This window comes from Coregonus lavaretus, assembly GCF_964263955.1.
Source record: "Coregonus lavaretus genome assembly, chromosome: 5".
Taxonomy (NCBI): domain Eukaryota; kingdom Metazoa; phylum Chordata; class Actinopteri; order Salmoniformes; family Salmonidae; genus Coregonus; species Coregonus lavaretus.
Genome location: NC_139992.1, coordinates 25,109,836 through 25,135,676, shown reverse-complemented (window position 1 = coordinate 25,135,676; position 25,841 = coordinate 25,109,836). Strand labels below are relative to the sequence as shown.

The window sequence follows — 25,841 nt, the reverse complement described above, 5'->3', positions numbered from 1 at the left end:
CTAAATCAGTCACATTAATTATCTCCTTACAGCCATCAAAATCACCCAAGTTACGGGTGCCATTTCTATGTCTGTAACACTGTTATTCGCCAGGAGTTAAAGTGAATCTAGGTGGGCTGGCCCAGTATGTCAATTTTGCCAGCCCAATCCCTGTGCAATTTGGCTCTTTTTGATTGGACCCCAGGTCTAATACACAGGGAAACATTGCCTTTGGCATTGGGGCGGTCAACATTGTTGGTCGCCCAATGGAGCATGCATAACAATTGGTCTCCCCCAAGGCCCTAGCTGTGTATTTCATCCACTTTAACCAGAGATTCTCATCAGGGACCCCCTCCACTTCCCCATTGTTCCATTCTTGGAGGAGAAAATCTTTCATAGTGGACGGGTTAGTTGAAATGACTCCGTCATCCCTTGACTGATTTACTCGGTCTATTGCTGTTAGTGGATTAATGACAGTACCTGCTCCCTCTATATCTTTTGACTCCATCAAATATAATCTTAGACAAGTATCCCGTCCGTATACGTCCGCGCAAGCCCAGTAAGTTCTTTTCATGTCCTCTTTAGTGACTTTTACTATTGTTACTACCATTTCCGTGGGGATGTCGTTATACCTTCTTATCCTCCATCTGGACGTCCAGCCCCCCCCCCCCCCCGTCTCATATCTCCGTCCCCCAGTATGTCTAAATACCTGAGCCCAGGAACAATCTGCCGAGGGAGCTGAACATAAATACAACGGGATCTTATAATCCCATGTTGCTTGCTTATCCGCTCTGATAAGATCCCTAATCCTAATTTTTAATCTTACTCCCCACCCCTCTCTGACTCCTATTTTGTAGATCACTCGCCCTTGACGGTCAGTATGTCGGGTCGCTTCCCTTTTATTTCTTAATAATGGTAAGGCCATAGCGTAATTGGTGCGAGGTGGTGGTGGATCTTGACATACCACGACTATTGCCGAGACTATGATGCAGCTCAGGGTCACCCATATTCCCAAAAACCGCCAACCCTCTCCTGTCTTGAGTCCTTCTGCTCGGTACCACCCCATACTCACACCCTAGGAACACACTACAGTGATGATAGGTCTGGGTAGGAGATCTTCGTTGACAGAGGTGACCCCCGGACCCTGTGGCCCAGTTCCGCTCGTCAACTCTGCGTGTGCTAAGCGGTGCTTGTATGTGGTCTTACCTTCTTGCAGTGGGTAACATGGACGCAGGTTCCTCTCTCTGCTATTCTAATGGCCAAGGTGGTGACCAACATAACCTGATAGGGCCCTTCCCAACAGGCCTGCTTCCAGTTTTCCTTCTAGTGACTGGATGCTCACCAGTCACCTGGTTAGATAGTGGGTCACCTGCTCCTTTAGTTCACCTGTGGGGCACAAAACCTCTGACATACGGGTGTGGTTAATAAACTATCTTCACACATGTTCAGATTAATCTAACAATTTCTGACTGCATTCTCTTTTTAGACTGTATCTAAAAAAATGTTTTTTTTAAAAAGTATTTTGTCCTCTCCTTCGTATATTATTTAATACAATTAGCCTCTTCCCCCCTCTTGACACATAGTTCTGCTTATGTGTCAATTTTTTCCACCTTCCTAAACATTCCCTTAGGTTATTTATCAACCAATTGCCATGCCTTTCATTTTTGAGATTGTCTTTTGCTTCTTTATTGCTCCTCCCACTTCCTTTGTCTCTCTAAGTCTGTCTCTGCCTCTCCTTTTTCCCGCCAACCAGAGCCACAAATCATTCTCCTTGTCCTCAACTCAACCCTCACAGCTCTATCGCTACTTCCCTCCTATCATTACTGATAGAGCAACCTAGTGAATACATTTTTATTATTTTTATCTTTATTTTTTTTTACTGGCCTCCCCCCGTGGGAATCGAACCCATAACCCTGGCGTTGCAAACACCATGCTCTATCAACTGAGCTCCATCCCTGCCGGCCATTTTCCCCCCTACCCTGGACGACGCTGGGCCAATTGTGCGCCGCCCATGAGTCTCCCGGTCGCGACAGAGCCTGGATCCGAACCAGGATCTCTAGTGGCACAGTTAGCCCTGCGATGCAGTGCCTTAGACCACTGCGCCACTCAGGATAATAATAACTGCAATAACTATCAATAATAATTATAATAACTATTACGAATTATATTGTCCTTTTTCTGATGTTCTAATTGTAGTCTATTCCATCACTTTAGTTTAAAATATAAAGTTATTTATAACAAATCCAGAACCCACCACAGGCTGGCGCTATTCCCCCAGCACAACAGCCAATGCCACTTGCTTCCCTGTAACGAAAATAAATTATCGTTTAAAAAATTTCCAACTATTTGTATTTTCCCGCTAACCCATTTCAGTTCGCTATTCAATATCTTTAACAGTTTTCTCTGATTCGGCCCCAATCAATAAAACAAATGCTTGATATTGTTCATCAGCATACACTTAATGACATTCCTACCATTTGAACTATGTCCTGTCTCACCTCCTCCCCCTCTCCTGCTCCTTCCTACATTATGGGGGAGGCGCGGGAAACTTCCCTACAATCTTCCTTTTTAGGAAATAATGTCATTCGTACTTGTAACATATTTTCATAGACCTATCTCATGCAACTTTTAATACACGTAAAAAAACTCTCTCTCTCCACCCATTCTCTATTGAATAAGTGCGTCTTCCTAGTTACCCCATAACCACGCCTCAAATCTTTTATTCAGCATTTAACCAACCAAATACTAAGTAGTATCCGGTTATCATTTATACCCGCCGTTGAATTCCCTCATACACACATATTTCACCTTATGCCATTCAAATGCCCAACACAACAGAATAGTTCCATGCAAACCTCTATTGGCTCTTCAAGTCGCTCCGGACCAGAGCGTCTGCCAAATGACCAAAAATGCAAATGTAATTATTCTCTACCTTCTCACCCATTACGTACGTCTACGTTTGAGTGCGAAAGTTCAGAACAATCACATCGTTGGACCTTATAGGTACCTCTCAAATAATCGCTTTGTGGTGTTTTTAGCCAATTCTTCCTCATAATCTGGGTCAGGGCCTGGGTGCTCATTACACCATAATGTACAGTGTAAGTCGTCTACTGTCATCTTGGTTGATCCAATAACTAACTCATTACTTAGGTCTATTAGTGATTTCGGTATGTCTGTAAGTCCCCCTCTTAGCAGATCCTGGCTATACCAATAGCATGGTTTTCCCTCCCCGCTCAATACCATATTATCCCTTACGACATATGCCTTCATACCCCTTAGCATCGGCTTTACAGCTACGTTCAACTGAGTCATGGCATCCCTTCCTAGCAAATTGACTGGACACAGGCTTGATACAAGTGCAGGTATGCATACCTCTCCCCCTGAATCTTCATGTTTTAAAGTCACAGGGGCCGATAATCGCTCTATAAATTGATGGCCCGAGGCCGAGCGTACCATGATTTTTTCCCCATTAATTCTAATTCCTTTGGGTATGTCGGCTACACAGATCGCTGTTCGACATGCCCCTGTGTCACACAAGAATTTAATATTTTTCCCCAATATTGTTAAGGTGAGGTATGGTTTCTGTTCTTGCTGCAGCGCCAATTCAATTGTTTCCAACTCAAACACTTCACACCCCATATCACTGGGTTCCTCTGAACCCTCTCCTTCACTATCTGTCTTACTATCTTCCCCTTGCTCTAGTCATGCCTCATCTTCCTCTTCCTCCCTACCGGAACTGGGTGGTGGGTGTTTGTAGGCCCTTTCTCTTTTCCCCCCCCGATTATTTTGCTTGCCTCTTCTTTTATTGCCGCAGCCGCGATAGTTATGACCTGTCTCGTTACAGTATTTACACGGGGCACAACATTCTCTTGCAAAGTGTCCTTCTTTGTCACAGTTAAAACACCTACTTCCTTTCCCATAGGGCAGGAAAGAGCGAGGCCTCCCTCCCCCCTCTTCTGTTTTCTTTACTGGCCTCTTTACTCTTTGCATCTCTAATAATTTTTTCTTTTGTCCTTCCTCTCTTTTTCGCGCCTCAAACAACCATACCCTCGCTGTTTCTAGCCCCTGCCCTCGCAGTTTTTTAACATTTGCTCCACAGTTGATATGCATTTGCGTAATCATATTTTCTAACTTTGCAACATCGAGATGCCCAATAAATCCATACCTCTTCTCCCAAATGGATCCATAAAACATATTTATTCGATCCCTCCCTAACATATATCTTTCATCTCCCGTTAATTCTCGGACTTGTTTAGAAGATGTCTTTCCCATGGTGGAACAATAAGAAATCCCCCCCCCCCCTTTTTGTTTTTTAAATAATTCACTCCCGAATTATTTTCGTAGGAGCTAATCTCTTAGTGCGCCTCTTGCTTTTGTAATTAACCCTTTAAAATTATTTAACCCCTAACCCAGAGTTTCTATTTAAAACTCCGGTTTCATGAAAAGAGTAAGTTACCCAATTTTCCTCACGCGACTTATTTTTTTCTCCACCCCTGAAATAATGATCACGTCTCCCGATGGATTAAGTCTCACACATATACGACATTATACAATCATTTGCTAAACTTGTTTGCAAAGTTCTAGCAAATCCCCAGTCGTATATGCTACTCCCGACACATCCCTCTCACACAATGATAATTATTTCCCTGTTTATACTGTCATACTGCAATTCATACAATGACAATATTAACTAGTTTACATTTGTGATTGCAATTCACTCCATGTCATTTCGGACTAGTTTATTTTTGTAATAGCTATTTACCTAGGATCAATTGCGGACCCTTCCTGTCGTAACAATTATTACCTTCTTTGAGATTTTGGTAACCTGTCTGCCCTTCACAAGAATTCCTATTCTTATACAAGTTCAAATCATTTCACCAAAATCCATGAATAAAATTACTGACCTTTTCCTTGTAGTTTGGATTCAAATAATTTTTCAAACTCGTTAACGTCTTTATCGTTCATAAAGAGTAATCACCGGCCTGTTTATAACCTTAACGTCGAAGGCCAGGACTATTCTCCACGGATGCAATCACCCGGCCGTGCACGGATTTCGGTGTCTTTAGAACGATAAAGATGTATTAAGATCCGGCTCGAAGGACCAATCTGTCATGTGAATTTCTATCTCTAATTCAACCTAAGCTTGAATCATTACCAGAGGTTGTAAAGCTCTGGTTTTAATCATCAATGATTCAAGGTCCACAATCCACAAGTAATTATCGGTATATTTATTCATGGAGAGCTCTGACCAAAAACACAAACATACTGTTTTTATACCCCTTGACAAACAAAGGCATTATGCTCCTCCCACCTTTAGGTGGCTCTCTTAAAACAGTTCCCGCCTTCCCCCTTGAATGGTTAGTACCGCCCCCTCTGTTAGTGGGTTGACACTACATGATAATTCTAACATTTATACTGTGTTTGGGGTGAAATTCTTTAGTCATTATTCTTAAAATCCAAATTAATCTAACACTATATCTCATCATTCAAACTTCAGAGTGTGACTCATTTACACCATTTATACCACTCTCATTTCATATTTATACAATGTTGTTCTCAAACGCGCTTAATTACTATTTGTATAACCTACAGGAATATTTTATTCTATCCAAGGGCCCAAATTTGGAATGTTAACCCTATCCTAGCTATTATTTTACTGTAGTCAATTTATCATAATACTACATCACCTCTAAAGTTTCTAAATATAATGTCAGAAACATACCCTAAAAGATTTATCAAAATACAATACATAGACGTCATATGATCACACCGGTACACGTGACCTGTTCCTCCAACAGGTTTTATTCTACCCCTCCTGGTAACGTGAATCTTCTACACTCAATTGGTCAATGAATATCCACGCACCATTTATTCTTCTCTTTCCCAATGTGAGATTGGGCACGCCCTTTCTCCATCAGACAGAAGCTTCAAACAACCTCAAATATATTTCCTTTCCTTACAGAAAGGCTATTTACTTGCAGGATTTCTTATTATTCTCACTCACCCAGATGAGCAGCCACTTGTGCCCAAATGAATCAGACAGTTGAATGACTTACAGCCGCCCAAGCAAACCACTCACCCACACAAGATGAGCAGACCTACTCTATTTAACACTTACTATTTATCCCGTTCACCTACTCAGGATGACCGGTGTTACTCCAATTTATGGTGTCACCTACGCCGGATGACCTAACTTTTTTTTACCTGATCGACCCTACCTAACTTTGCATCACCACAACACAGGATGATTCCCCACCTACCCGAGCAGACCTCTAACAATGAATTCCTCATTAGAGCGATAACCGTAGGTCCCAAATTTAGCTAGCCACCTGCCCGTTCAGACCTCTGGAAAGCTAATTTTAGCTCTCCAAAGCGGTATCCACAGGATTTCTATTTATTTAGCCTCCTAGGTGTTACACTTCCTCGACACACCTGGACTTCTACTACGCTTTCCTAAGCGACCTGTACATTCTGCCCTATTTTTTCTGTTACACTTCCTCGACACAGAAAAAGAAGCGGTATTACACAGGATTTCTGCCTACCTAAGCAGCCTATAAACGATACACTTCCTCTTCACGTCTATAGCGGTATTCGTAGGACTTAACATGTTATTGTCTGATCGCTCAACCAGATGGACAACCGCCTGTGCCGAAATGACCCAGACAAAGCGATCAGCAGGATGAATCAAATGAATCAAATCAATTGAACAGACGGTTCAGACAAACAACAGCGACATGTATTCTTAAATTCAAAAGCTCCTAGTCTTTAATTTTCTGGTTCTTAAATTTGGAGAGACCTACTTGGTATTTCTTTAGATGTTGCCGAGCCCCGGATTGGACCACACAAACGTTATACTATATAAGTAAGAACTTGGCTTACCTTTTAAAAGCGGCCGCTTTTGTTTGTATGATCCGTCCAAGCCGTTTCACAACTGCAGATGTATACCGTCTCTGGTCCCTATTTTTCAACTCCTGGCAAAGCTCGCCAATTATGTCGTAGAAATATTTGACTGAAAAGTAGACAACTTAAAGATATTTCTCAAGAGACCGGAGCTTGTGAATCCGAGAATTAGACTTTATTGCATAATAAAGCCGAGCTTGCTCCATGGAACAACTGTCTCTCTTTTGCTTAGAGATCTCTTATATAACACACAAATGCACAGTCATGTATACATAGCTTACAAAGCTACTCCCCTTAAGATCACTGATTAACTTCTTTAACTGCCATGCCACTATTATCTTTCAAAGTCCAACAACACATGTTGTTTACTCCAAAAGACCATGGGCGCTTTTCCATATGGCCTCTTCCCCTTATCTCATTATATTGGTGACGTGGCTCAGACACTTTTAAACATAAAATGCATACATTCATTAAAGCATGTTTACACATTGTATTGACTATATTCCTTATTTAAACATGCATCTGGACTTATAAAATGTCAATCATGTTTACTATATTTTATCTTAAACATTTCCCAACATTTTCCTTAATGATACATAAAATATTACCATAGGAGACCCGGCATTGGGATGAGACGACAGGCCTTAGAGAACCGATCCACAACGACCAGAATAGTGGTATTCCCCTGAGAGGGGGCAAGGTCCGTAACAAAGTCCACCGAGAGGTGAGACCACGGCCGTTGTGGAACGGGCAGGGGTTGTAACTTCCCCCTGGGCAGGTGTCTAGGCGCCTTACACTGAGCGCACACCGAGCAGGAGGAGACGTCCCTAGCCAATGTTGGCCACCAGTACTTAACACTAAGGCAGTGCACTGTCCGGCCAATACCTGGATGTCCAGAGTAGGGTGACATATGAGCCCAATAAATGAGATGATCACGGACCTCGAGCGGCACGTACGTCCGACCCACTGGACACTCTGGGGGAGTAGGGTCGGTGCGTAACGCCCGCTCAATTTCCGTATCGACCTCCCATACCACCGGTGCCACCAGACAAGACTCCGGCAGTATGGGAGTGGGCTCAATGGACCTCTCCTCTGTGTCATACCGCCTGGACAGGGCGTCTGCCTTACCGTTCTGGGACCCTGGGATGTAGGTTATCTTAAACACGAACCGGGTCAGAAACATGTTCCACCTAGCCTGACGAGGGTTCAATCTCCTAGCTGCCCGGATGTACTCCAGGTTACGGTGATCAGTCAGAATGAGGAAAGGGTGTTGAGCCCCCTCAAGCCAATGCCTCCACACCTTTAGAGCTTGAACCACGGCTAACAGCTCCCTGTCCCCTACGTCATAATTACGTTCCGCCGGGCTGAGCTTTTTAGAATAAAAAGCGCAGGGACGGAGCTTAGGAGGCGTGCCTGAGCGTTGCGACAGTCCTGCCCCAATCCCGGCCTATGACGCGTCCACCTCTACCTGGAACGCTAAAGCGGGGTCCGGGTGCGGCAGCACCGGAGCTGAAGTGAACAGGTCCTTCAGTTTACCAAACGCCCTGTCCGCTTCAGCCGACCACTGCAAACGCACCGGGCCCCCCTTCAGCAGGGAAGTAATGGGAGCTGCTACCTGTCCAAAACCCTGGATAAACCTCCGGTAGTAATTGGCAAACCCCAAAAACTGCTGCACCTCTTTAACAGTGGTTGGGGTTTAACAGTTACACACGGCTGACACACGGTCAATCTCCTTCTTCACCCCTGACGCGGACAACCGATGACCCAAGAAGGAGATGGACTCCTGGAAAAACAGAAATTTCTCTGCCTTGACATACAAGTCATGCTCCAACAGCCTACCCAACACTCGGCGCACCAGGGCTACATGCTCGGCTCGTGTAGAAGAGTACACTAGGATGTCGTCAATGTACACTACCACACCCTGCCCATGCAGGTCCCGGAAGATCTCGTCCACAAATGATTGGAAGACTGAAGGAGCATTCATTAACCCGTATGGCATGACGAGATACTCATAATGACCTGAGGTGGTACTAAATGCCGTCTTCCATTCATCTCCCTCCCTAATGCGCACAAAGTTATAGGCGCTCCTGAGATCCAGTTTTGTGAAGAAACGCGCTCCGCGTAATGATTCAGTCATACTCGCAATCAGAGGAAGAGGGTAACTGTATTTAACCGTGATCTGATTGAGACTACGATAATCAATACACGGGCCCAACCCTCCATCCTTCTTCTTCACAAAAAAGAAACTCGAGGACGCAGGGGAAGTGGAGGACTGTATGTATCCTTGTCTCAGGGACTCGGCTATGTATGTCTCCATAGCCGCCGTCTCCTCTTGAGACAGAGGATAGACATGGCTCCGCGGGAGTGCCGCACCTGTCTGGAGGTTTATCGCACAATCTCCCTGTCTATGAGGTGGCAATCGTGTCGCCCTAGTCTTGCTGAACACGAGTGCCAAATCCTCATACTCAGGGGGAATGTGCATTGCGGGCACTTGGTTCGGACTCTCCACCGTGGTCGCCCCAACATCGCCCAACACATTTACATTTACATTTTAGTCATTTAGCAGACGCTCTTATCCAGAGCGACTTACAGTTAGTGAATACATGTTTTTTCATACTGGCCCCCCGTGGGAATCGAACCCACAACCCTGGCGTTGCAAACGCCATGCTCTATCAACTGAGCTACATCCCTGCTGGCCATTCCCTCCCCTACCCTGGACAACGCTGGGCCAATTGTGCGCCGGTCAGACCACTCCTTGAGAGCCCTCTGTTGCCACGAAATGGTGGGGTCATGGGTGATTAACCAAGGAAGCCCCAGCACCACAGGATACGCAGGAGAGTCGATCAGGTACAACTGAATGATCTCCTCATGACCCCCCTGCGTCTTCATCTTTAGTGGTGCTGTGACCTCCCTAATCAACCCAGATCCCAACGGGCGGCTATCTAGGGCATGGACAGGGAAGGGTGCATCAACGGGCAGGAGGGGAATCCCTAACTTAATACAACATTTCCGATCAATAAAATTCCCAGCTGTGCCTGAATCGACTAGCGCCTTATGCTGGGAATGAGATGCAACCTGAGGAAATACCACAGGTATACACAAGTGAACAACAGAGAGCTCTGGGTGAGTGGGGCGCCTACTCACCTGGAATGACTCCCCAGTGCGTGACCTGTTGCCCCGACTCCCTGGAGACCCTCCCCAGCACCTAGCCGCAGTGTGTCCTCCACGGCCACAGTTGGTGCAGGGGACGCCCCCCCTCGGGCTCTCTCTCCTCCTCTCTCTAGCGCCAGCACCCCCGAGCTCCATAGGGCTAGGCTCGGAGATGCTGGGGGATGGAATGGACGGCCCCAACTCGGGACGTCCGCGGGTGGCCAGCAGGGTACCAGACGGATGGACATGTCCACCAGCTGGTCGAAGGATAGAGTGGTGTCCCTGCAGGCCAGCTCTCATCGAACGTCCTCACGTAGGCTACACCGATAGTGGTCGATGAGGGCCCTCTCATTCCACCCCACATCCGCCGCTAGAGTCTGGATATCCAGGGCGAACTCCTGTGCGCTCCTCTTCCCCTGTCGGAGGTGGAACAGACGCTCCCCCGCCACTTTACCCTCAGGAGGGTGATCGAACACAGCCCTGAAGCGGCGGGAGAACTCCGCGTAGCTGATGGTGGCGGCGTCTATTCCCCTCCATTCGGCGTTGGCCCACTCCAACGCCTTGCCGGAGAGACAGGAGATGAGGGCGGAAACACTCTCGTATCCCGAGGGCGCCGGGTGTATGGTGGCCAGATAGAGTTCCACCTGAAGGAGGAACCCCTGACACCCGGCTGCGGTGCCATCATACGCCCTCGGGAGCGAGAGCCGAATCCCACTGGACTCCGGAGCTGGTCTGGTGGGGCTGGCCGATGGTGGTGGTAAGGTAGGAGGAGGTGTGGGCACGCCTCCCCTTTCCCATCGGCGCAGGGTGTTCATCACCTCTTGCATGGCGGAGCCGAGTTGCTGGATACTGGCATCCTGGCAGCTGACCCGATCCTCCAGCGACTCGGTCGCCGTCGCTGCTCCTGCTGACTCCATAGAAAAGGTGTGTGATTCTGTCACAAGCTGATGTGGATGCGGTGTTGGAGTCAGGCGCAGGACTAGTCAACAAGACAATACAAAATAACGGGCCTCAAACACTGGAGGTGAGCGATTACGCATACAGTGCGTAAATACACTATCAACACGAGAACAAATACCATACATCAACGGACAGGCGGACAATCACACACAACTGCAAACAAAACTAAAGGAAACTTATAGGTGACCTAATCAATACATAACACGAAACAGGTGCACTAACAAGACAAGACCAAACAAACATCGAGACATCAAGCGGTAGTAGCTAGTACTCCGGGGACGACGAACGCCGAAGCCTGCCCGAGCAAGGAGGAGGAGCAGTCTCGGCGGAATTCGTGACAGCTACAGATTAGGGTTGAATATTTTCCTTGTATTTTACAAATGTTCCATCCTGAGTATAATCAATTTTCTCCTGGGTAACCCGGTATTTCCCGCTCAAACCGGAAGTGTCATTCTAAAGCATATAAAGCATATGTCTGGATTTGATTAGAGCTTTGATTGGCATGAACATTTTAATCTAATGTTACCTGAGACTTGATTAGAGCTTTGATTGGCATGACAATTCAAGTCTAATGTTACCTGTGGTAAATACATTTTATGATCCCTATCTTAAATACATTTTATGATGCTAAGCCCAGAAAAGCCCAAATGATTGTGCCATTATCCAATCAAGCCTATGATAGGCTACTGCACAGTACACACAAAAGAAAAACATAACAGCCCATAGATGTAGCTATGCTCTCTTGGGTAATTAAATGAATCAAGCTCCAGTAAGCTTATGTTTTTGACTGTATTACTGTATTGTATTATATTGTATCATGTGGAATGGAATTACACACCTCTTTCAACCCATGAACCTGGGAGAGAACATGTGATGCTGGTGCAGGACATGCGGCCTACAAATTTACAATTATAGGCTAGCGAAATTAGATATTAATTTTGAAATATAATAGGGCCAATTTTACACTTCTATATTTAGTAGGCTGATGCATGCATGCCTTTCATAATATTTCCCCTAATGTTGTGCGACATGCATATTGACCTAACTCCTCTTTCTCTATTGTTGCTTCATTCCTTCCTCGCTTTCAACAGTTAAATGAGCATTTTCATTGTCCTGATCGTCATCTTTGTAATTACATGCTTGAATAATATAGGACTAGAATAAGATGCAGATGGCTTTCTTTTCTCTTCACGAAGATTGAATGGTTACGGTACTGAACAAATAACTGCTATAGCCTACCCCCATCCCGACTTCTCTCTTCTTTCAAACTCCCCGGCTCATGGCCATCAGTTCTATTGGATGCTGTATTTAACATTCAGCAAACAAGAGCTTGCATCCCTCTTCCAATAGTCTATTAGTATAAGAAATGCTAAAAATGTATTCTTCCAGCAAGCTATTCTAGTCTAGCTTTTGCTGGGACTCCAAGAGCTAAGGAGCGTTTTTTAAGGAGCGAGGCCAGCGGAGTGCATGGTGCATATTGCGGAGCGTATTGTACAAGAGACAGAGGTTATAAGTTAGAAGCTTATGCATAGCCCATCGTTCATTAGCTAAATATAAAGCTAATAACTGCATTAAATGTATTACCTGAAATTAATACCTGAAAGAGGTAGGCTAGGAAATACAGTACCAGTCAAACATTTGGACACACCTACTCATTCAAGGGTTTTTCTTTATTTTTACTGTTTTCTACATTGAAGAATAAATAACACATATGGAATCATGTAGTAACCAAAAAAGTGTTAAATCAAAATATATTTATATTTGAGATTCTTAAATAGCCACTTTTTGCCTTGATGACAGCTTTGCATACTATTGGCATTCTCTCAACCAGCTTCACCTGGAATACTTTTCCAACAGTTTTGAAGGAGTTCCCACATATGCTTAGCACTTGTTGGCTGCTTTTCCTTCACTCTGCTGTCCGACTCATCCCAAACCATCTCAATTGGTTTGAGGTCAGGGGATTGTGGCGGCCAGGTCATCTGATAGCACTTCATCACTCTCCTTCTTGGTAAAATAGACCTTACACAGCCTGGAGGTGTGTTGGATCATTGTCCTGTTGAAAAACAAATGATAGTCCCACTAAGCCCAAACCAGATGGGATGGCGTATCGCCATGCTGGTTAAGTGTGCCTTGAATTCTAAGTAAATAACAGACAGTGTCACCAGCAAAGCACCCCCACACCATAACACCTCCTCCTCCATGCTTTACGGTGGGAACTACACATGTGGAGATCATCCATTCACACACACCACGTCTCACAAAGACACAGCGGTTTGAACAATGAATCTCAAATTTGGACTCTCAAAATTGTCCATTGCTCGTATTTCTTAGCCCAAGCAGGTATCTTCTTCTTATTGGTGTCCTTTAGTAGTGGTTTCTTTGCAGCAATTCGACCATGAAGGCCTGATTCACACAGTCCCCTCTGAACAATTTATGTTGAGATGTGTCTGTTACTTGCACTTTGTGAACCATTTATTTGGGCTGCAATTTCTGAGGCTGGTAGCTCTAATGAACTTATCCTCTGCAGCAGAGGTAACTCTGGGTCTTCCATTCCTGTGGCGGTCCTCATGAGAGCCAGTTTCATCATAGTGCTTGATAAAATATATTTTGATTTGTTTAACACTTTTTTGGTTACTACATGATTCCATATGTGTTATTTCATAGTTTTGATGTCTTCACTATTATTCTACAATGTAGAAAATAGTACAAATAAAGAAAACCCCTTGAACGAGTAGGTGTGTCCAAACTTTTGATTGGTAGTGTACATGTATATTATATAATTATAAATATGGCATCAAAATGTTGAAAATCTGATTCCCCCCTAGCTGATCATTGTCTGCAACCGGCTCTGATTTTGAGGTAATGAAACAGGCAGGGAGAGTGAGCTAGTCTGTGGTGGTCGGCAAACCCTCAACCTTTTGGCTTGATGCCCTGCGTGGCATCGACTGTCCCCCAGTAAATTTCGATCTGTCCCTAACTGTACTGTAAGTCGCTCTGGATAAGAGTGTCTGCTTAATGACTAAAATGTAAATGTGTCTCTCTCTCACACTCTCTAAGACACATGCACACACACTCATTTCGCTCTTTGCACTGCTCACTCCCACGCTTGTCCAAAGATGAGCGGCAGTAGTTTTTTTCTTGCAGCTGTGGTATGGATCTCTATATACATCCAGGGGTATCAGCCTGTTGAGTGCACTGGAGGGACAGGATGTGGTGTGTGTCTGAGAGAGGCTGTGCTACAGCCCAAGTTTACGGAACATTCAGTTAGAACAGGAAGACCCCAGAAACACAAACCACACACACAATACTCTAACAATTACAGAGTCACAACTCTAGTATTGTATTACGAACAGCAAACACCAGCTGAACTAACACTGAGTTTAATTTATGAAGCATCAAAGTTAATATCTCTAATCTAAAAAAAAAAAACACCTACAAGTATAGCTCACTGATTATGATGCTGTAGCTGTTTTAAAACATGTCATGACAGCTAGTTCTAATGCAATTCTAATAAGGTCAGGTTGGAAGAAGAAGAAGAAGAAGAAGAAGAAGAAGGAGAAGAAGAAGAACAAGAAGAAGAAGAAGAAGAAGAAGAAGAAGAAGAAGAAGAAGAAGGAGACAGAGAGCTGACAGATATACATAAGTGAAGCATTGCTCTTTATTTGTAACTGCTGCAACCAAAGTGTGAACCACTGTGTGACTACAGGGATTGTTGTGGTTAACAAGAATGAAAGAATGCAGGCACACACGCCCACACACGCACATGCACACGCACACAACTAACTCCTGTGGTTCTGGGGACCTGTCCGTCTGGGCATTGGTATGGGCTGAGCATCATCTGATTCTGGCTGTGGAGGCCTGGGTCGAAGCTGGTGTCTGGAGTTTGGTGTGGCCTGCGACGTAGCTCTGTTCTTTGGCCGGGTTTGGCTCTGGGATCTTTGTGGGGGATGGTGGTGATGGAGGGATGCTTGACGCGTGGGCTGGGTGAGGGGCGCAAGTCTCATCTCCTCCTCCTCTACAGGGGGAACATCAGGGATTAGGATTCATGGGTAAGGGAGTTAGATGTTGGTAACTACATGTAATGTGAGTAGCCTTCTGTTTTATCATAGTACTGTTTTATCATCATGTAGATAACTGGTGTGTTTTTAATCATGTGTGTTCAGTACCTTCTAGGCGTCTCGCGCGCTGCCTGCGGCTCTGGCAGACACACACCAAGGTGATGATGATGAGGATGAGGAGCAGACCACCTCCACTAGCCAGAATCGCCACCATCAGCCATGGCTTCATCCCAAACAAGAGCACTGTAGAGGAAGAATCATCTGCAGAAGAATCATCAGCATTATCATCATCATCATCATCATCATTGTCAGATATGTTTATTTAATTTAGAATCTCCTACACACCTGCACATTCAGGGTTAACATCGTCACTCTTCTCTTCACTCGCTTTATTACTCACTGTACACACGTAGCTGTCTACAGGTTTGAGCATTGCCTTGGTTATTGTCAGAGTTGTGTCATTGTGGTCTGGCAGTGTTTGTCTGTTATGGCTCCACACCACTTTAACATCCACAGAGTTGCCCACATCACACCTCAGACTGACAGATGCATCAGTACATTTTTGTGTCAGACGTGGTTTAGACACAGGCGCTGAGAACACAAAACACACACTGTAATGATCACATATTTTCCCTAACACTGGCTGTGTGTGTAGTATGTGCATGCTGCATGCGTGCGTGCATGTGTTTGCTTTCTGTTTGTGTAGCCTACTTACAGACCACACACAGGTGAGTTGTGGAAGACCTAATGAGTTTTCCCATGTCGTCGTAGATGGTGACCTGGTAAGTCCCTGTATTATCCAGCTGAAGGTTATTTAGTAACAGAGAACCATTCGGTGTGGACTGATGTTTCTGCTCAGTAGTCCTCCTGTTGTCGTAAACTATTATAGAGTCATGGGTCCACCGTAAGTGAAATGACTCTCCAAGCAACTCCAGGCCTGGGTGATCTTGGTCAATCACCTTGTTCCTCCCAACAGCAGCGTACACACACTCCTCAGCACCTAAACATACTGTGAAATGTACATTTTACCATCAGATACAGCTGGTAATTACTTTTACACTCAGAAAAAAAGAGATGCTAAGTAGAATCATACAGGGTTCTTCGGTTTGCTCCCATAGGGGAACGCTTTTTGGTGCTGGGTAGAACCCTTTGCAGAGGGTTCTACCTCAAACTCTCTACGTAGGGTTCTTCAAAGAATCCTCTGTATATGGTTCTACCTAGAACCCTCTATAAAGAACCCTCTATATATTTGGGAGTTGTGGTGAGGGAGGCCCTGCTCTCTCCTTTCCCAGATGTTTAGTTCATTTCATTCCGATCTCCTCTGCATTATTGTAGCCATTTGCTACAGCCTGTCAACTATGCCTCTGCCTATCCCTGTTCTCTCCTCTCCGCACAGGCTACACAAACGCCTCACACCGCATGGCTGCTGCCTCTCTAACCTGGTGGTCCCTGCACGCACCACACACCTGGAGTTCCAGGTCTCAGGCAGCCTCTGGAACTGCCGTTCTGCTGCCAACAAGGCTGACTTCATCCCAGCCTATGCTACCCTCCAGTCCCTCGACTTCCTGGCGCTGACGGAAACATGGATTACCACTGAAAACACTGCTACTCCTACTGCTCTCTCCTCGTCTGACCATTTGTTCTCGCATACCCCGAGAGCATCTGGTCAGAGGGGTGGTGGCACAGGAATCCTCATCTCTCCCAAGTGGACATTCTCAATTTTTCCCCTAACCCATCTGTCTATCTCCTCATTTGAATTCCATGCTGTCACAGTCACTAGCCCATTTAAGCTTAATATCCTTGTCATCTATCGCCCTCCAGGTTCCCTTGGAGAGTTCATCAATGAGCTTGACGCCTTGATAAGTTCCTTTCCTGAGGATGGCTCACCCCTCACAGTTTTGGGGGATTTCAACCTCCATACGTCTACATTTGACTCATTTATCTCTGCCTCCTTCTTTCCACTCCTCTCCTCTTTTGACCTCACCCTCTCACCGTCCCCCCCTACTCACAAGGCAGGCAATACGCTTGACCTCATCTTTACTAGATGCTGCTCTTCTACTAATCTCACTGCAACTCCCCTCCATGTCTCCGACCACTACTTTGTATCCTTTTCTCTCTCGCTCTCCTCCAACACTACTCACTCTGCCCCTACACAGATGGTAATGCGCCGCCGCAACCTTCGCTCTCTCTCTCCCACTACTCTCTCCTCTTCCATCCTATCATCTCTTCCCTCTGTTCAATCCTTCTCCCTCCAATCTCCTGATTCTGCCTCCTCAACCCTCCTCTCCTCCCTTTCTGCATCCTTTGACTCTCTATGTCTCCTATACTCCCGGTCGGCTCGGTCCTCCCCTCCAGCTCCGTGGCTTGATGACTCATTGCGAGCTCACAGAACAGGGCTCCGGGCAGCCGAGCGGAAATGGAGGAAAACTAGACTCCCTGCGGACCTGGCATCTTTTCACTCCCTCCTCTCTACATTTTCTTCATCTGTTTCTGCTGCTAAGGCCACTTTCTACCACTCTAAATTCCAAGCATCTGCCTCTAACCCTAGGAAGCTCTTTGCCACCTTCTCCTCCCTGCTGAATCCTCCTCCCCCTCCCCCCCTCCTCCCTCTCTGTGGATGACTTCGTCAACCACTTTGAAAAGAAGGTTGACGACATCCGATCCTCGTTTGTTAAGTCTAATGACACTGCTGGTCCTGCTCACACTGCCCTACCCTATGCTTTGACTTCTTTCTCCCCTCTCTCTCCAGATAAAATCTCGCGACTTGTGACTGCAGGCCGCCCAACAACCTGCCCGCTTGACCCCATCCCCTCCTCTCTTCTCCAGACCATCTCCGATGACCTTCTCCCCTACCTCACCTCGCTGATCAACTCATCCTTGACCGCTGGCTATGTCCCTTCCGTCTTCAAGAGAGCGAGAGTTGCACCCCTTCTCAAAAAACCAACACTTGATCCCTCTGATGTCAACAACTACAGACCAGTATCCCTTCTTTCTTTTCTTTCCAAAACTATTGAGCGTGCCGTCTTTAGCCAACTCTCTTGCTATCTCTCTCAGAATGACCTTCTTGACCCAAACCAGTCAGGTTTCAGGACTGGTCATTCAACTGAGACTGCTCTTCTCTGTGTCACGGAGGCTCTCCGCACTGCTAAAGCTAACTCTCTCTCCTCTGCTCTTGTCCTTCTAGACCTGTCTGCTGCCTTTGATACTGTGAACCATCAGATCCTCCTCTCCACCCTCTCCGAGCTGGGCATCTCCGGCGCGGCTCACTCTTGGATTGCGTCCTACCTGACCGGTCGCTCCTACCAAGTGGCGTGGCGAGAAGCTGTCTCCGCACCACGTGCTCTCACCACTGGTGTCCCCCAGGGCTCAGTTCTAGGCCCTCTCCTATTCTCGCTATACACCAAGTCACTTGGCTCTGTCATATCCTCACATGGCCTCTCCTATCATTGCTACGCTGACGATACACAACTAATCTTCTCCTTTCCCCCTTCTGATAACCAGGTGGCGAATCGCATCTCTGCATGTCTGGCAGACATATCAGTATGGATGACGGATCACCACCTCAAGCTGAACCTTGGCAAGACGGAGCTGCTCTTCCTCCCGGGGAAGGACTGCCCGTTCCATGATCTCGCCATCACGGTTGACAACTCCGTTGTGTCCTCCTCCCAGAGTGCGAAGAGCCTTGGCGTGACCCTGGACAACACCCTGTCGTTCTCCGCTAACATCAAGGCGGTGACCCGATCCTGCAGGTTCATGCTCTACAACATTCGGAGAGTACGACCCTGCCTTACACAGGAAGCGGCACATGTCCTAATCCAGGCACTTGTCATCTCCCGTCTGGATTACTGCAACTCGCTGTTGGCTGGGCTCCCTGCCTGTGCCATTAAACCCCTACAACTCATCCAGAATGCCGCTGCCCGTCTGGTGTTCAACCTTCCCAAGTTCTCTCACGTCACCCCGCTCCTCCGCACACTCCACTGGCTTCCAGTTGAAGCTCGCATCTGTTACAAGACCATGGTGCTTGCCTATGGAGCTGTGAGGGGAACGGCACCTCCGTACCTTCAGGCTCTGATCAGTCCCTACACCCAAACGAGGGCATTGCGTTCATCCACCTCTGGCCTGCTGGCTCCCCTTCCTCTGCGGAAGCATAGTTCCCGCTCAGCCCAGTCAAAACTGTTCGCTGCTCTGGCACCCCAATGGTGGAACAAGCTCCCTCACGACGCCAGGACAGCGGAGTCACTCACCACCTTCCGGAGTCATTTGAAACCCCACCTCTTTAAGGAATACCTGGGATAGGATAAAGTAATCCTTCTACCCCCCCCCCCCCTAAAAAAAAATAGTCCCACTGGCTATAGGGTGAATGCACCAATTTGTAAGTTTGAATAAGAGCGTCTGCTAAATGAGGTAAATGTAAATGTAAATGTAAAAATAAAGGGTTCTACCAAGAACCATTTTATCATCTAAAAGTTATTGGAGAGGCAATCTTTAGTTACTATGCCCCCAGCCTCTGGAATAGCCTGCCAGATAACCTGAGGGGGGACAAAACTTTGGGCATTTTTAAAAGAGATCTTAAAACACACCTTTTTAGGTTTGCTTTTCCTTAGGGTGCTTTTGAGACATTTAGAGTTTATTGTTATTATTTTGTTTTTTATCCTGTTATGTTTGTTGTATAGTAAATATTTGTATTTGTATTTTTGTTTTTATTTGTTTTTTCCTGTAAAGCACATTGTGTTGCATTCCATGTCTGAAATGTGCTATATAAATAAAGCTTGATTTTATTTTATTTTATTTGTCTTTCAAAAAGGGTTCTTCTGATCAAATCGGTTCTTGGTAGAACCCTATCCCTCTGCAAAGAACCCTTTTGGAACCCTTTTTTTCTAAGAGTGTAGTGTCAGAAAACTAGTGAGCAGAAAAAGGGGAAGCTGTATTTGAATTACTAATGAGAAATTAATTACAACTTATACACAGAAAATACTGTAAGCCTTCATACTAAAGAAGAGGTTAGTACAACTCAGAATATATGATATGGCAAATTGAACTCAAGATGATTGAGAGGGGTGTTGGTAAGACTAATCTTACGAAACACCATTACTTCTATTGTGTATCTAGGTCAGGCGTAGAAGGAGAGATCAACAACAAAAACTGTAGTTTTAATGGAAATATCACAATGACATCAAATAAGTGAAATGGTTATTATTTCATATTTTCTTGACAATTTATTTCATTTGATGTAGTCCTGAGAAGTAGGCTAAACTGAATACAGTCTAATCAACTCTTACACACCTGGGTTCTGGTTTTCTCTACAGTGGTTAATGGATCACTGATTAAAAATAAAAGCATATCCGTGTCTTGTTTTCTTTTTACACTTTTTGAAAAGGCAAATGAATGATTTCTTTGATTTCTAGTTTTACCCAAGATATCACCCTAACCAAGCCAGACTAACATCCTTATTAAATCTAAGCCATGAAGGGGGACAGAGTGACTTAAACTTCACCATTAACACAACAATATAGATCAAAATGAAAATATAGTTTGATTCAAATTTTTAACTCACCTGCAAACCCCAGAGAGAGGAGGATGAGAGATATCAGCACTACCACTGCCATTCTCAAGGAGTGATTGCACCTGCTCCAGACTGTGTCTGTGTGTCTGTGAGCACTCTGTTCATCATATTTCTGAGCGAGGGGGCATCCTGTTTGTGTCTGTGTGTCTGTGTGTCTGTGTGAATGTGTGTGTGTGTATGTGTGTGTGTGTGTGTGTGTCAGAAATCAGTCTAGAGATTGTTGTCTGGATCACTTGACTCATGCGTTCATTTGTGAACATGTATATGATGCAAACATACTTTAAAGAATGTTCTGTTATTTAAACATGATCAATCATCATCATCATCATTATCATGTTGTTTTATTTCCTATTTTACCAAATGCACAACCTACCCTACACAGTGTGTCCTCACCCTTCCAGGATTGTCATCCGTGGTCTTTCAACACCCTTCTGTCAGAGCTCTTGACTCCTTGCTTGCTTGCTTAGTTCAGCTAATTCTATTTGAGCCGCACTAGGCTACATGGAAGTATGTAGCCCCCATTCTTTTGTTTGTCCTTTGGAACATTCCCAGAGCGTTCCAGAGGGAATGATAATGCGAACGTGCATGTTTCACTTTTACTGACTAGCCTAACAGAACATCAGTAGCCTAAAACTTGGTTTGAAGGAAATGGCAGTCCAATGTTTTTTTTATAGTTATCATAAAGTTTTGGGCTTATTTTATTGGTAAGTAAGCTATACTTTTGACTGGTTATTGATTTGTAACAAAGTAATTTGTCCGGGACATAGACATTGCTTGACAGAGACATTGCGCATTGTTTCACGAGCTAGCGCTTCTGCTCAGGCTGGTCCAGTCAATTATTAGTCATTCAGTAATAACCAGGGGCGGTGTGTTCAATAGGGCGATATGGGCGACGCACTGCCAAACGGGAAAAGGAAGGGATTTTTTTTCTAATCAATTATATCACGGCAACAGTAGTTATCAGTGTTGTAATCTAGACGTCTGATCTGCCACAGTGCCACTAAATGTCCAATCAGGCTAAAGTCGTGCTTCAAATGCCCCCCCCCCCCCTTTTGGGGCGATTTCAGTCAGGTTGAAAATCGCCCAGAAGTCTGTCATAGACTCCCATGTAAAATCTATTTTTTTCAAATATCAGAGCTTTAAATACAATCTCTATGGGTTTCTGAGGGCTTGCACTTACGCGCTTTCGTCATACGTAACGTAACCATGAACGTAACTAAGAAAAGAGCGGGTAGCCTCATCAATCAATTCACTACTACTGTAAAAATGGCTAGGCTTCAGTGCAACTCGATTGTGTCTTTGAAAGAAGTTCCTTTTTGTCGGCGAACAAATGAAGATAAATTGGCAACGAAACAATTAGGACCTCCCAGACCAAATTTAATAATTCAACAGGTTTCTACTAAAGGGGGGAAGTCCTACACCCGAGGATTTTCCAAAAATTGGTACGAACGAAAAACCTGGCTAGCAGGCTGCGATGTAGCTAATGCAGTCTTCTGCTACCCCCTGCTTACTCTTTCACCCTGAAGGCGGCACGGCAGACAGCACCGCTTGGACAGCGACTGGTGTGTAACGGACATGCACCATCTTTCAGGAAAGATTAAGAAACATGAGCTGTCAAAGACCCACATGGATAGCTGTTTGAGATTGTCTGCTTTGGGGAGAGTGAACATTCCCACTCAACTGGATGAGGGATACAGGCTAGCTGTCCGCCGCCACAACGATGAGGTTAGTGTTGATAATCACAAGTTTACTGGAGAACTGAAACTGACAAGGCTGACAAGATAGGACCCTTTTGTCCATTGTTATTGGATAGGAACAGAACTTATAACCAGCTCCTGACCTAAATAGATCTTAGCACAACATTTTACTCAACATATCATATTCCATATTCACTATAACAAATATATTTACTACGACATTAGCAAGAACCGCCACATCCTCAGCCGGCTAATCCAGTGTGTGAAGTTTTGCGGAGTGTTTGAGTTAGCTTTGCGAGGCAAAGATGAAACTGAGGGCTCCACCAACCCTGGTAAGCCAACACTTTTGAGATCAGTCAATAAATGCTTCTGGTATTGACTTATATGCTGCCCCTGTCTTCATGTTGTTGCTGGACATATCTTTTTTAAAATGTGTGTAGGTCACCTAAATCATCAGAAAAATTGCCCCCCCTGAGAATTTTTTCAGGAGCCGCCACTGGTAATAACATGTTATTTTGCTAGCTACACTGTACAAATAGAAAGACTCAAAACACCATGATTGGGTAATAAAACCATGGAAAGTAGTGCACCTAACCTGAGATCTGGTGTTTGGAGTGTGTTTGAATGTAAACCAATGCAAGTGTTATGATACACAGAAAGTATAAAAAATATATATATATAAGTACTCTGAAACCCCCAAAGTGGTTCTTCAATTGGAATATTGGTGTTTGAAAACAATTTTTGGGGTTTCAGTTCATATAAAATGCAGCATCAAAACACAAAAAATGGTGTCCCTAATACAATGAAATGGTTAAGACATACAAATGGTTTATAACCTAAATATTGATTGATGATGAGGGCCTATGGAAAATATTTTGTGTGGAATTCCACCATCATTTCTTTCAATGCTTTGTTTAGACAGATTAGAAACAGGAGGAGACAGAGAACGGGTCAAAGTGAGACAGGCGGAAGTGGGAATTGAACCCCCGACTTCTGGAGCAGTAATATGGTACATTTCATTGGAATTTCATTGGAATATTACAGTGGATTGCGAAAGTATTCACCCCCCTTGGCATTTTTCCTATTTTGTTGCCTTACAACCTGGAATTAAAATTGATTTTAGTGGGGTTTATATCATTTGATTTACACAACATGCCTACCACTTTGAAGATGCAAAATATGTTTTATTGTGAAACAAACAAGAAATAAGACCAAAAAACAGAAAACTTGAGCGTGCATAACTATTCACCCCCCCAAAGTCAATACTTTGTAGAGCCACCTTTTGCAGCAATTACAGCTGCAAGTCTCTTGGGGTATGTCTCCATAAGCTTTGCACATCTAGCTACTGGGATTTTTGCCCATTCTTCAAGGAAAAACTGCTCCAGCTCCTTCAAGTTGGATGGGTTCCGCTGGATGGGTTCAATTGGATTGAGGTCTGGGCTTTGACTAGGCCATTCCAAGACATTTAAATGTTTCCCCTTAAACCACTCGAGTGCTACCTTAGCAGTTTGCTTAGGGTCATTGTTCTGCTGGAAGGTGAACCTCCGTCCCAGTCTCAAATCTCTGGAAGACTGAAACAGGTTTCTCTCAAGAATTTCCATGTATTTAGCGCCATCCATCATTCCTACAATTCTGACCAGTTTCCCAGTCCCTGCCGATGAAAAACATCCCCACAGCATGATGCTGCCACCACCATGCCTCACTGTGGGGATGGTGTTATTGGGGTGATGAGAGGTGTTGGGTTTGCGCCAGACAAAGCGTTTTCCTTGATGGCCAAAAAGCTCAATTTTAGTGTCATTTGACCAGAATACCTTCTTCCATATGTTTGGGGAGTCTCCCACATGGCTTTTGGCGAACACCAAACATGTTTGCTTATTTTTTTCTTTAAGTAAAGGCTTTTTTCTGGCCACTCTTCCGTAAAGCCCAGCTCTGTGGAGTGTACGGCTTAAAGTGGTCCTGTGGACAGATCCTCCAATCTCTGCTGTGGAGCTTTGCAGCTCCTTCAGGGTTATCTTTGGTCTCTTTGTTGCCTCTCTGATTAATGCCCTCCTTGCCTGGTCCGTGAGTGTTGGTGGTCGGCCCTCTCTTGGCAGGTTTGTTGTGGTGCCATATTCTTTCCATTTTTTAATAATGGGTTTAATTGTGCTCCGTGGGATGTTCAAAGTTTCAGATATTTTTTTATAACCCAACCATGATCTGTACTTCTCCACAACTTTGTCCCTGACCTGTTTGGAGAGCTCCTTGATCTTCATGGTGCCGCTTGCTTGGTGGTGCCACTTGCTTAGTGGTGTTGCAGATTCTGGGGCCTTTCAGAACAGGTGTACAGTGAGGGAAAAAAGTATTTGATCCCCTGCTGATTTTGTATGTTTGCCCACTGACAAAGACATGATCAGTCTATAATTTAATGGTAGGTTTATTTGAACAGTGAGAGACAGAATAACAAAAAAAAAATTCAGAAAAACGCATGTCAAAAATGTTATCAATTGATTTGCATTTTAATGAGGGAAATAAGTATTTGACCCCTCTGCAAAACATGACTTAGTACTTGGTGGCAAAACTCTTGTTGGCAATCACAGAGGTCAGACGTTTCTTGTAGTTGGCCACCAGGTTTGCACACATCTCAGGAGGGATTTTGTCCCACTCCTCTTTGCAGATCTTCTCCAAGTCATTAAGGTTTCGAGGCTGACGTTTGGCAACTCGAACCTTCAGCTCCCTCCACAGATTTTCTATGGGATTAAGGTCTGGAGACTGGCTAGGCCACTCCAGGACCTTAATGTGCTTCTTCTTGAGCCACTCCTTTGTTGCCTTGGCCGTGTGTTTTTGGTCATTGTCATGCTGGAATACCCATCCATGACCCATTTTCAATGCCCTGGCTGAGGGAAGGAGGTTCTCACCCAAGATTTAACGGTACATGGCCCTGTCCATCGTCCCTTTGATGCGGTGAAGTTGTCCTGTCCCCTTAGCAGAAAAACACCCCCAAAGCATAATGTTTTCACCTCCATGTTTGACGTGGGGATGGTGTTCTTGAGATAATAGGCAGCATTCCTCCTCCTCCAAACACGGCGAGTTGAGTTGATGCCAAAGAGCTCCATTTTGGTCTCATCTGACCACAACACTTTCACCCAGTTCTCCTCTGAATCATTCAGATGTTCATTGGCAAACTTCAGACAGGCCTGTATATGTGCTTTCTTGAGCAGGGGGACCTTGCAGGCGCTGCTGGATTTCAGTCCTTCACGGGTAGTGTGTTACTAATTGTTTTCTTGGTGACTATGGTCCCAGCTGCCTTGAAATCATTGACAAGATCCTTCCGTGTAGTTCTGGGCTGATTCCTCACCGTTCTCATTGCAACTCCACGAGGTGAGATCTTGCATGGAGCCCCAGGCCGAGGGAGATTGACAGTTATTTTGTGTTTCTTCCATTTGCGAATAATCGCACCAACTGTTGTCACCTTCTCACCAAGCTGCTTGGCGATGGTCTTGTAGCCCATCCCAGCCTTGTGTAGGTCTACAATCTTGTCCCTGACATCCTTGGAGA

At 45.0% G+C, this 25,841-nt stretch overlaps 1 protein-coding gene across 1 annotated transcript; it reads right to left on the bottom strand.

Annotated features, from left to right (window-relative positions):
- Positions 1-14,732: 14,732 nt before the first annotated feature.
- Positions 14,733-20,653, bottom strand: LOC311129953 (T-cell surface antigen CD2-like; the record flags this gene model as incomplete). The annotated part of the gene is made up of 5 exons (XM_084162521.1): positions 14,733-15,004; positions 15,156-15,308; positions 15,393-15,638; positions 15,763-16,047; positions 20,602-20,653. 5 exons carry the CDS (start codon positions 20,651-20,653, stop codon positions 14,769-14,771), a joined length of 972 nt encoding a protein of 323 aa, XP_084018647.1. The 3' UTR covers positions 14,733-14,768.
- Positions 20,654-25,841: the final 5,188 nt, after the last annotated feature.